Raw genomic sequence first — 13,802 nt, forward strand, 5'->3', positions numbered from 1 at the left:
CCTAAAATCATGAATTTTTGAAATTTTTTCTGAACCATTTTGTAGAGCTTAAAAAAAGGAACAAAAAATTATTAATAAATAACTAGTGTAGGCCTACCTGTTGCTCGAATTCGAGCAATTGCTAAGTATTACAGGTGTTATTTTAAAACGAATAACAGTCATAATTTCTGATGACTTTAAAAGATTTGACTCAAAGATTATGGGAAAACTCAAGATGTACATAACAGATCAATATAATAAACATTTCTTGTAAATAGTGTTTTCTACAAATAGCCTTACTCATAGCCGCATTAGGTTGTCCATAATAACGATTATAAATTCTTAAAAAAACATTATTTCTATTTCTTCTCCTTGGTGGTGTTCTATGACTTTCCTACGTTTCCATAGTTTGCAAATCGGCTCTTTCAATGATTACTAAGAAATGCAGCACAGTGTTAATTCAGTTTTCTTTTTGCTTTTTAGTATATCAAACTATCCTATCCAGGCTCTCGCTTTTTTTCCGCCAAGCCAAATTCAAATATTACATATTTCATTTCAACCTAGTCAGTAAATGTTTGTAGCAAACTCCTCGTTCTCACCACCACCTCTGGCTTAAGTCTGGGACTTATTTGCCAGGCCAATTCCCCATGAAAATCTTCTTTCATTTTAGGCTTCAGCCACTTTCAATCCTCGTCCAGACACATTATGTGTCCAAAAGCATAACAGCATGACCCCCTTCCCCATTCCGCCCTGAGTGATAGGTATCATTGAGATTCGCTCTAACCTTTCTACTCCCCTTCATGGGCAAGTTTTCATTCCTTTTCTTTCTTAGTTTTTGTTTGTTTCGTTTTAAAATTTAAAAGCCTGTATCCCTGGTTTTTCCTATTTCCCTAGCTACTTCTCTAAACGTCTCAATTGTTTCCTTGTCACTCATCATGTTTTATTTTCTCATCTCTAGACCTCTCTTATCCAAGACTTATTCCTGTTTTCTTCTATTTGTCTCCTAAAGTGAACAATTTATTAATACGTGACTCATGGTTTTTATTTCTCCACATCTACATACTTCCTCTTCCACCTGGTGAAATCTCCACAAATTCGCCTTGAAATTGCCCATGTCCTGTGACAAACTGCGTTTCATAATGGCCCATCTCCCAATCTTTCCAGTCTCTTTCTGATGTTAGGTATATATCCGAACGTTTACCTTTAAAACATTAACATAAAACACTCTGCTCCCAACGCATTATTGTCACTCATCTAATAACTCCTCTCTTCTGTTTCCAATGTAGTCCTACCCACCTCCTTGTCTTCCAAAATCAACAGCTTATGCAGCGATTATCCAACAGTCCTAAATTGATTGTGAAATCTTCAGGCGGCTGTTGGAGAGCACACTAAAACCCAACACGGAAGGGTGCTTGCTGTATTTGGCTATCAACGACAATAGTATTATTTGTATTTCGTTCGCGTCCATCAGTTAAAGTTCGTCAGGTACCTCCTATTGGCTGTCCTGGTCGACGTCTTGTAGTCTCCAAATGTCGAACGTTTTAGCGAATTTCCCTATAGGGAAGTAGCTATTACCGTAGGTGGCACGGTAAGACCTAGAACCGGGACCGATTTACTTTTTCATTTTGATGTCCCCAGAGGCCAAAAACACCATTCGTTCAAATTTATATATATGTATACATATACGTCCGTGAACGCGATAACTTGAGTAATTTTTGTCCGATTTTGATGAAATTTTGTTTAAAGGTGTAAAGTGGGATAAACTTGAATGAGTTCGCGAACCAGCATGATCAGACCATGGGAACGGGGCTTTACGGGGGGTTTTATAGGGTAAAAATTGGGTTTTCTCACTTTTGACCCTCAAAACACAAAATTTCCCAATTTCTCATTAGACCCTTTTAAAGAGCTTAAAAAACAAATAATTTAGTATATAGTATTTAGTATTTTTGTTCGGTTATTAGTAACGGTGAAAATTAAAAAAATTGTAAATTTAAAATTCCCATGTTATTCTTATGGAGAATATTGTCAAATGTTGTAGTTTGCTTGTTTATGGATATATTTTGATCAAACTTGGCAAATTTATTTATTTTGTACTAAGCTATCAATATTTTACTAAAACACACTTTATTAGTTTCCTTGTAGCAGCAAACCTAGGTACTCGTTAAACCTAAATACTGTAATGTTATTAAAATATATTTAATTGAAAATCAATTCAGACAAATGGAAATTCGCTTAGTCGGCAGGTTTGCTGCGGCGGGGGTATTTTTGGTTATGTTTTGATTTTGTGCAAATAAAAACTGGTTTAAAACAGTGAAACATCAATCTTTTCAACTAATCTAATAAATCCTTATAATAGCACATGTCTCCAATTTTTGTATAACCAGCTGTTTCAAATATTGTCAATTTCAAAGTATTCATCTGTTCAAATGTAAACAAACATTTTCTCCCTAAGAATAACATGGGAACTTTGAAGGCCACTGGGGCAGATCCTTGATTGAATTCCAATTTTTTTTTTTTTTTGATGGCAAAACTACATGCTAAGACCTTTCTAACGACACCTTGGACATGGTGATCGGTAGCACCACCGCTCCAAAACAATTATGACAAAAATATGCCTAGCGTATTAAATATATAGATCATCATGTTATTCTTATAGAGAATTGATAAATATGAATTTAAATCATATTTATTTTCCAGTACCACATGTATACCAGTTTTCTTCCTTAACCCTTCCAGGACTATAGGCGGATATATCCGCTAGCATTTTGTGCATAGGGGACGGTAGGCAGATATATCTGCTTATCTTTTTGGGCTCCTTGGACAGTACCGGATATATCCATTGATTATTTCGACAGTTATTTATTATAGCTATTATTATAGTTGACTGTCTATAACATCATTAATCTTTGTAAAAAGTTCTTTTATTCAATTATATCTTCAACCGATGTACAGTAACAGGAATATTTTTCTAAAAAAGTAAAAAATTTGATGAAAGAAAATTCTTTAAATTAAAAATTTTTTTGGACAAAAGTGCTGCATATAGGTCAACTATTTACAAAATTCTATAAACTATACACTTTTTTTAGTTTTTATTTAGGGAAATGAAACAATTTTGATGTCTACATACTAGAGGCCGTCTAGGAAGTGTTAAATATATGTTTTATAATACAATTTGGCAGTTTTGTTTATCTCATACTAAGCAATCAACATTTCAATAAAAAATACCTCATAGTCCCTGTAGCAGCAAACCTAAGTAGGGTAGGCTACTCATTAAAATCAATGTTATTTATATGGGAAATAAATCTGACATTTTGTACGAGAATTAGTTTTTATCCACCTAAATGTAAGTTAAATTAGTAGTTCATGATACACTACAATAAGATTGATGCTTTTTATTTGTTTAGCTAAAAATGCCAACAAATAGGGTTTTATTTAATGTCATAAAACTAATCTTTATTTTTTTTATTATTTCAGATCTAGGGGATTCGGTTTCATCACATATTCAAGCACAAGCATGGTTGATGAAGCCATGTCAAACAGACCCCACAAAATTGATGGAAGAGAGGTGGAAACCAAAAGGGCCGTGCCAAGAGATGAAATAGGCAAACCTGAGGCAGGCGCCACCGTCAAGAAAATGTTTGTTGGTGGCATCAAAGATATGATCGGGGAAGAGGAATTAAAAGAGTATTTTGGGGAATTTGGAAACGTTGTGTCTGTATCCATTCCAGTTAACAAAGAAAGTGGAGTTAAAAGAGGATTTGCATTTGTTGAGTTTGATGACTATGATCCTGTGGACAAAGTTATTTGTGAGTAGCCTTCTAATACTTGGATCCAAAACTAATGTTAGTCACATCATGTTGTTTAAGCTAAATGCATATAAGATGTAAGAAAGGTTTAAAATGAGGCTTTGTTATATAACTTTTGGAAACCGGTTACAATAAAACAGATAATGCGATGCTAGTACGGACATAGAATAGAACCAAGCAGATGATTTTACTCACCGGGTTTATGACGTTCTGTGCCTTCTTGATTGGCTAGCCAGCCGATTGGACCTTGACCGTGGTTATCGTTGTCTGTCTCTGTCGGTTGGTTCGCGTTTACATGCTCTAATTATTTGTACAATCTGATTTGCATTAACCAAGTTTAGGCAAATTGGTTTGAATAAGGCACAACCGTTTAAGACGCTAAGATATTTTATACTCAAACATCACTTCCTCCGATTTGCGATCACCAGTACCGGTTTTGATTGCTATGGAGAAGTTGCTGTTGTGGTGTGTTCAATTTTTTTTTTCCAAGAATAGTAATCCGGAAACGCAAACTGTCTTATGACGGGTCTATAATAAAACAGGTCTTGCTGCTACAAAGTCCAGTTTATTAAGGAAGCGTCTAGGCTAGTTAACAAGTGGGGTGGGGGACATGCAAGTCGCGCCCTTATCATGTTTGACCTCTGGTCTATGGAACTTAATTAGCCAGAACGAATTAACATAACATATGTATTACAAATTAAAATAATATGACATCTCCCTTTTCATATAAAAAAATAAAATCATCAACTTTGAACACTAGGCCTAAACAAAACTTATCTTTTGGCAGAAGCAACATATTAAAATACAAAATTAAAAACTCATCTAGCCTATACAAAGAGATCAGTTGGCTATTACATATTACATAAGTTTAAACTATAGCAGCATTTAATATTATTTTTTTATTTTTATTGAAGAATCAAAAAATCACAACACTAAATAAAAACATTTTTCAATTGAAATAAAACATTGCGACTTAGCCTATTTAAAACTAATAAATTCTTTGTGGTGCCTTTACTACCCTACCAGATCTAGTTCTATAGGCCATGTCAGTACTTTGGTTAGGTGATGTCACCTGACGGTCACGGTTAGGTGAGGTTAGGTTTCTGACAGGTGACCGTTTAATTAATTAATCTGATCATTTATACTATTTACATTTTTTGTTTTCCACTGATTTGCAAAGTGATTCATGATTCCACATTTACCACAACGTTTACCAAACGCAGGACATTTCCCATTAAAATTATGGTTGTAACCACACTTAAAACACTTTTTTACCGAACCACCTAACTTTTTGTAACCTGCAAAATGTGATCGTTGTTAAAACCTGCAGCCGACGTAGATGTAGTGGGAGGGGGACGGTTCCGATCAGCTGATGGAAATCCTCCAGCAAGCCCTGTCCGTTTGCGATGGTTGCTATGACGTATAGCATCTGACGTCATCGAGTCGCTGCCTTGTCGATTTGGTTTGCGTCTGTCGATGTCTACTTTATGTAGGCCCATGTTTGAACCTGATTCCGTGGAACATATTTCTTGTAACTGATGATTAGCCGTCTCTGAGGCTCTACAAATTTCTAATGCTAAACTCAAGGTCAAATCTTTAGTCCTTAATAAACGATCTTTTAGAGTCCTGTCTTTTATTCCTAAAATCAAGCGATCTTTAATTAGACTATCAGTCAAAGTACTAAACTCACATGTACTACTTAAATCTCTTAAGTCAGTCACATAACTATCAATGTTCTCATCTTGCTTTTGTTCTCTTAAAAAGAAAACATGTCTCTCATACGTGACATTTTTGCTAGGAATAAAATAGTTAGCAAACTTATCAATTACAACTTTAATGTTATTTTTATCTTCATCAGCTGAGTACGCAAAGTTATTATAGATCTTGAGTGCACGATCGCCTATCACTGATAATAAAAGAGCAATTTGATATTCACTATTTTCTTTGTTGCTTTTACTTGCAACCATATAAATGTCAAATCTCTGTTTAAAAAATGACCAGTTCTCGGCCATGTTACCTGTCCAACTCAACTCTGAGGGAACTTTAATTGACGGTGCTGCATTTTGTACCACAATGGCGGCAGCTGGTGACGATGAAGTCAATGAGCGTCCTTCTTGACCTTGTCCATCGCCCGCCGTCTTTTCTTCTCCCTGTCCAGGCTTCATTTCTAGATCACTTCATTAATTACGCACTCTAAAATACTTTCAATATCTCGCTCATGAGTATAAACATAATTGTCACTGGTTGTAGAAACAAAAATTTAGCCATTTTCGTACTGCGCCATGTCTTATGACGGGTCTATAATAAAACACGTCTTGCTGCTACAATGTCCAGTTTATTAAGGAAGCGTCTAGGCTAGTTAACAAGTGGGGTGGGGGGCATGCAAGTCGCGTCCTTATCATGTTTGACATCTGGTCTATGGAACTTAATTAGCCAGAACGAATTAACATAACATACAAATTATAATAATATGACACAAACCGATCAGCAAATGGTGAAGGCCTTGGCTTCTGAAACGAAGCAAGTTTTCCCACATGAGGCTCTTAAGCCAATTTTAACCAAACAATTGAAAAATTACTGGAGTATGACTGAAGATTGCTATGTAGGACTTCTAAACTTTTTCTCTCCACTCGTACAGTATAAAGATACCGTAGTGAGGAAAGCAAGAAATTGATTCGTGGGAACACTCATATTAGGTTAGCTTTAGGGGTGAACGAATATTTGAACTTCAAACGTTTTTGAATCGAATATCAGGATACTCGATTCAAAATTTTGAAATAAGATCAAATGAAATATTTAAATGATAGACATACCATTTAAAAGTAGGTTTTATTCAATTACTATTCCAAATTAAATCAATATTATTGTTTCATAGTTCTAAAAAGTAAATTAAATAAAGAAAGTCCAACTACGAATTAACTGTCAACGTCATGAGTACGTAAGATCGGCAGAATAGAATACAAACAACTGACACGACACCAGCGTAGCAGCTCAGATTTGAGTTGAATTCGAATCCACCAAATCCTAAGGAAAATTCGGATTCAAGATTCGATTAACGAGATCCGATTCTTGAATCTCGGGTCCGCTGATAGAATACGCCGACTCGCCGCCAGCTTTATAATATTGTGTAGCAGCAGTGTCGATCTACGCATAGCTGCAACAAACCCAATCTCGGTCTCAAAACTCAAGGCCGGGTCAATCCATTTCAAGTGGTCCAAAGGTGGTTGCTTCAAGATTTTTAAATTTTTTGATATTTTTATCCTTGAAAGTATATATTATTAGCAGTACCTACAAAAATACAATTATTTTATTTTTATTTGATTTTTCTACTGTATGGCGGCCATTTTTTTGTTACTTGAACGCCCGTTTTCAGTGATTTCAGAGCTCTGCGTTAAATTAAAAATATCTGGTTCTACTAATCCTAGAACATTAAAATAAAATTTCGACTCAAAGGATGTCTACCAATTTCCTGAACACAATCCTTTCACAGATTTTTACCTGTGGCAGACAACAAAGAGTGTTTTAAAATATCAAAATGCTTAAAATCTATGATTAAAATATAACATTGTAAAAAAATACATTGATAGTGTGTTATAATATAACATTATGCTTCCTACGCTATTACGGCTATAATGCTTATTTAGTACTTTTCAATGTTTCATAACTTTGAAACCAGTTGAGTCCACAAAATAAAATTATTACAGCATAATACTCTTACTTAGTATTATATTTTCAAGCCAAATTTGAAATTTTTATTTTCATGCCCAACAAAGATATTAAGAATCAAACTTTTGAAATTTTGAAAATTTTAAGATTTTGAAATTTGTTATTTCAAACTCTATGCAAGTCCACAACTTGAAACTTTGAGAATTTGGAGTACACGCCTATATAACTATGAGATAAAAAATAACAAACACATAGTCGATTGCCTTCATATAAAAATAAATTGTTAAAAATCAGTATTCGTTGCGTTAAACTTTAAACAGGTAATTAGACCTATATATTTAGTTTTAAGTGCATAGATATATTACCATATTAAAGTTAAGATCTGGAGTACACGCCTATATAACTATGAGATAAAAAATAACAAACACATAGTCGATTGCCTTCATATAAAAATAAATTGTTAAAAATCAGTATTCGTTGCGTTAAACTTTAAACAGGTAATTAGACCTATATATTTACTTTTAAGTGCATAGATATATTACCATATTAAAGTTGAGATCTTTCTGAAGAGATTGGTTTTTATTTTAATGTTCTAGGATTAGTAGAACCAGAGATATTTAATTTAACGTAGAGCTCTGAAATCGCTGAAAACGGGCTTTCGAGTAACAAAAAAATGGCCGCCATACAGTAGAAAAATAAAATAATTGTATTTTTCTACTTCTAATAATATATACTTACAACGATAAAAACATGAAAAAAATTAAAAATCTTGAAGCAACCAATTAATTTATTTCTGGACCACTTGATATGGATTGACCCGGCCATGACTTGAATTACATCCTAGTTGAATATTAATTGTATTTTAAAAGGGATAGGCCGATAACAGAATTTCTCGATTCGGTACCAGTTCTGAAATAATACTCACGAATCTCGATACCGATTCCATATTAAAAAAAAACTCATATCTTTAAGGAATATGCCATGGTCAATGTTTTGTTGTTAGTTTAAACTCTGAATCAGAAAACCGGCGTAGTTCATGCAGTATAACACCAGGAACGCTAGAAACCTCGACACCCCTCAATGCAGACTATCCAAATCCCTGAATAGCTTCCCAGTGACCGCAATTAAACTCTTCAATAGTCTGCCTGAAGAAGTCAAAAGTATGGATGTGGCTGGGTTTAAAACCTCAGTGAAGAAAAAACTTCAAAATAGGCCTATCTACTCATTCAAAGAATTAGATGACGTGCCACTTTTTTAACTCGCCGCCATCTCAGTTCAGTTTTAAAATTAAATTTGACGATAATATAAACATAACCAAAATAAATAATAGATTAGGCCTAATATTGATTGCAAGATAATTATTTGTACTTCTAAAAGGTACCGATAATTTATGACTCAACTGAATGAACGCCATGTAATTATGTTATCTAGGGCTGGGCGAGTACTCGAGTAGTAAAAAATATTTGAGGCTAGAGGTGTGCGGATAGTGAAATTTCATTTTGGATCGGATAGTTGAGGCTCGGTTCGGATCGGATCGGATATTGGGAGGTTCGGATTCGGATGGTTAATAATAAGCTGCATATGTATTTTTAACTTATAAAACAACGTAAAGCTATGTATATTAAACTTAAATGACGATTTTGAATTATAGAATTTCAAATTAGCCAAGTCCACAGTTTTCTTTCTCTTGAAAATCACAATTCACAACATTTATTTTAAAAAGTTGGTTGCTTGAATTAAGTACACTAGCAGCCGAAATCTTCACACAACACCTTAGCTGAGCAGGACTGATGTCAAACGTTTGGGCTTGTTTACTTGAGGTTATGTTTTATGTTGTTTCCTGGTTCTCACAAGACAAGGAGTTCAATCTCAAGTTTATTTTCACATTGTATTTCCTTACGTTTTTGGAACGGATTATTGGCCTTAAGTGGCATTTTGCGGGTTTGCCAAGTTAAGAAAACATCACTAATGCACTAAGCTGGGCTCTAGCTCACGATTTGATGTTGGGCAGTTAGGCTTTATGACTCTGTAAAAGGTGTGTATCCCTGAATTTATAAATTTCACTTTACACTTATTTACTGCCAAACATAATTCAGTAGAACCTTGATGAACCAAGAATTACACTAGCCTACATAACTTCATTACCCCAAGTAAAATACCAAGATAATTTTTATAATAGTATTTGAATCGTATAATCTTAGTTTGTTAAAAATGGATTGTATGTTCAACAATTGCAGTCCATTATTGTTATGCAGTATGGTCCCAAATTATTGTTTTTGATTTTGAAACATCACAGTTCATTTGACAAAAATATAGTTGAAGCAGCCCAATGTCAAGTCACGCTTGTCCAATAGTTTGTTTACAAGCTTTCTCCAGACCACTGGGTCGGGTCGGGTCTGATAAGCCGTCTATTGTTCACCCCAAAGAAGGTTCTACCCTCATAAGTGCCGCCCGGCTGCACTCAGTGGGAAACCCAATACCACAAATCAATCTTTTAAATGAATAAAAATATTTGATAATAATTGTTTTATTAATATTCACCTTGAAATTTCAATAAATCTGGTGTTAACCCTCCCAGTGTTACTTGACGAAAATTCGACAAGCAGCACACTTTGTGTAGTGTTACTTGTCGATTTTTCGACACGCAGACATCGTTTACGGCGAAGGCTCTATGACTGACTGAATCGGATTGAACTGGATCGAGTTAGGTATCGTTCTTTCCGTAATATTCTAAGCTTTTTCCAGAGGTCTGTCTCTAAGCGCTATTCATTTTAGTTCCGAAAATATTGTAGCAGACAGCTGACGTGCGTGTATTTGTAAACAGCTAGGTTCCCCCGGACCGATGACTGATGTGTTTTATTACGTTTATCATTGTTTTAGTGTTAAAAATCAAAAGTAGTGATATACGTGGTGCATTATAAGAAGATTTAAGTGGTTTTGAAGTGCTGGTTGATGATCCTGAAGAAGTAGGTAGTGATATTGATGTAAATTATCAGCCAGATTCCTAGCTATGGTTAGGCTATGCATTCTTAGCTAAACGCTATGTACTGAAATCAGTTTTTTGCCCATAACTTATTTATTTGCAAATCTACTTCCTTATATTATTATATATTTGTAATCCTCATAAAATTTAGAACAAAGTGGCTATTTTCAATTATTTATAGGCCTATAATTTATACAATTTCATTGAGCGCGAACTTATTTTTTTTTTGAAAATTTTCAAAATTATATTTTTTTTACTTAAAATTTTTTTTTTGAAAAAATGTTCCTTATGTTTTATATATAATATTGAAGCCCATGATTTTCCAAACAAAATGGTATATAGAACATTAGAATTAACATTGTTTTAAGCTTCTCAGATCCGTTTTAATAAAACCTTGCAAATGCGCCAAAAATAGGTGGACATTAAGGCCTAAACTATGGACACTTGGAGGGTTAAATTTGAAAAAAAAATCTGCCATTTTACTGATTATTAATACAGTTCCAAATACCAATAAAGTACATTCATTGGTAATTAAATAATAGGTAAAAATTAACCGATTTTCGTCAAGTTTTACCCCCTGCTGTGCGCTATGTCACAAAAGCTGATAAGGACATGGGTAATTAGTAACCATGGCAACTTGTTGAATGCGTGATCAAGGGAAACCCAAGAAATAGAAGTACAAAGAGAAAGAATAATGACTCAGTGTTGCCAAAAAGCGGGTAATTTAGTTACCTGGGGGTAATGCTGCGGGTAATGGCAAATAGGCGGGTAAAAAGCGGGTAAATGACAACTGATCAAATATTATTTGTTTTTCGTATAATTACTTTTATATTTCACTAAAAGAAAAATATTTCCCTGTATTTGTTTCCCATTAAAGTAATTTCATAGACTTTTTATTGTTTTACACCACTTCTCTTAACCTTCATCAGTTTGGTTCAGGGGCCCATTTCATAATAAAGTACAAACTAATATTATTAGTAAATCAGCTGATCGCCCAATGCAAATCTAATGGAAATTACAAGTTACAAGTTGTAACTTGTAACTTGTAGTTTATTATGAAATGGGCCCCATTTCTCACCATTGAGATATAGTTCACTCAGTGACTCAGTCACTCTAGTAGGCTACAGCGTTCAGTCGGTTCGTTCGGTTCAGTTTCAGTTTCAGTCAGTACGGTTGTTTGTAGTCCTTTCTTTTGGATTGGAGTGGAAAAACTTTTGGTAGCCTGGCCTTAATTTAATGCCTGAAACCATGGTGGAAGGAAAATACCGTACTAGTCTAGTCTCTAGTCTACTTCTAAAGAGGATGAAAAATATAAAACAGGGGAATAATAATATTTATTGGTTATAATAACTATATTTTCTCCCTATTAGTAATAAAAAATTAAATTTTTAACAGTACTTACTCATTACTAAATAATTATATCACATAGGCTATCATAAAAAAAACCAAATCATTGTAGGCCTACGTAACTTATGTAATTATTTTTTTAAGGTCATAAGATTGAAAATTTCATTATGAAGGTTAATTACAAGTCTCAGGTCCCATATTTAGTTCTTTACATCTTAATTTGTGGGATTACTCAAAACTAATTTATCAGGGTTTGTATTCGTTACTTTTAGCATAGATAAATCATACTCCCAGGGTGTTGCTTAGTCTATGCTTTTAGAGACAGGCAAGAGTGTCAATAGGGAATTTTTGGTTTGTTGAGGGTAATTTTGAGAAAAAGCGGGTAATTCTTTGCTCTGGAGGGGGTAATTGGGCCATATTGGATTGGCAACACTGAATGACGTTGTTATCTTTATACCCTTTTTACAATTTCTGTTATTGTTATCTTTATGTAAGATTTTATGATTTTGTTTTATAGGTTTATAAAATAATTCTTTTTAACTACGGGAATATCAATTTATAATTTATCAGCGTGCTTCTCTTCTGAAACAGCAATACCGGATGCATAATAAAGGTCAATGACCTAAAATATCAAGATTGTGCAATACAGTTGAACCTCTATAAGACGAATTTCAAGGGGTACGGGAAATATTCGTACAATAGAGGTATTCTTAATAAAGAGGGTCGTTTTATCGAGGTTTAATGCTGCTGTTATTCTTCTTATAGAGGTTTCTCCTTGCTCCAAGGTTTTTCCAAACAATGATTGAGGAAGGAGGAGGGATGGGTGGGGGTTTCATGTTGAGACAAGCTTCTGTTTGTTTTGAAAACTACGTACTATGGAGGTTAAGATTATGATAAATTCGTCTTATAGAGGTCACGTTCGTCTTGTAGAGGTTTTGTGCTAAGAATATTCGTTGTATAGAGGTTAATCAGTCCTAGCCCATGTCACAAACAAATTCGTCTTATGGAGGTTTTTAACTTAATTACTACGTTGTATAGAGGTGTTTTTAGCATTGACCTATATGAAAGTGTCAAGGGGATTAAAAAAAATTCGTCTTATCGAGGAATTCGTTTTAACGAGGTTCGTACAAACGAGGTTCAACTGTATTGTATTTTGATGTTGAAATTAAAATCAAGACAAAAGTTTGTATATATCCATGGTCCCTATCGTTTAATCATTTATTATGTACACTATCAATGCTAAATAATCGTGCGTGGTTAGTTCTAACTTTATTTTTTTATTATTCAAAGTTTCTACACAAAAAGACAATCCAAAGTCAAACCGGGCAATGAATACCCAAAAAACAACTATCTTGTCCTGTGATTGGAATACCACTCGCCGGCCAGTCCTTTAGGTTTAGGGAAGTAGTGCAAGTCTATATATAGCTTCAAGGTCTTACCCACCCCTTCCACTCCGGTCCTACTTGACTCACTACCGCGCTCCTTTCGAGGTCATTGCCCAACCCCTCCCACCCTTCTATTGTGTTGCCTTTCTATTGTTTCTATTCTGACTTATTTTCGGGAAACATTAAATCTATTGTTTACGTAACATCACAGTAGTAGGCTAGATTTTTCTACTTTGAAACAGTACTGTAAAAAAAATTATTACGCAGCGCCCCTAGTATCAGGAGCGAGACAAGCAGGAGTTGACTTTCATTTGACCATGGTAGTTCTTTTCTGCTTTATGTCTGTTCGTTCCAGATGAATCTAATCATAAAGCAAAACAGCCGATAACGACTATACTAGTTATCGGTATTGCATCATGCGGCTTCTTTGCCGTTTGCTGTTAGTTTGTTGGAAACGTATTGCTGTAATTTTGTCCTGGGAAACTAATGATGGTTATGGAGATTTAGTTTTCTGTCCAAAACGTCAAAATATATTGTCTATCCGAAAAAGTCGGATACATAACGGTTAGTGTCGGATATCGAATTTGGGCTCGGTTACGGATACGGATATCCGAACCAAACTGAATCCGACCCGAT

General features: G+C 34.5%; 1 protein-coding gene across 1 annotated transcript in view; it reads left to right on the top strand.

Moving 5' to 3' along the window:
• Positions 1-13,802, top strand: part of LOC128985570 (heterogeneous nuclear ribonucleoprotein A1, A2/B1 homolog) — a 46,335-nt gene that overhangs the window by 15,756 nt on the left and 16,777 nt on the right. The window contains exon 3 of the mRNA XM_054405180.1: positions 3,454-3,785. Within this exon, the coding sequence (XP_054261155.1) occupies positions 3,454-3,785 (332 nt within the window). The remainder of the gene's footprint in view (positions 1-3,453; positions 3,786-13,802) is intronic.

Source organism: Macrosteles quadrilineatus, unplaced genomic scaffold, assembly GCF_028750875.1.
Source record: "Macrosteles quadrilineatus isolate MER2022 unplaced genomic scaffold, UCM_ALF_1.0 Scaffold_2__2_contigs__length_208266976, whole genome shotgun sequence".
Taxonomy (NCBI): Eukaryota; Metazoa; Arthropoda; class Insecta; order Hemiptera; family Cicadellidae; genus Macrosteles; species Macrosteles quadrilineatus.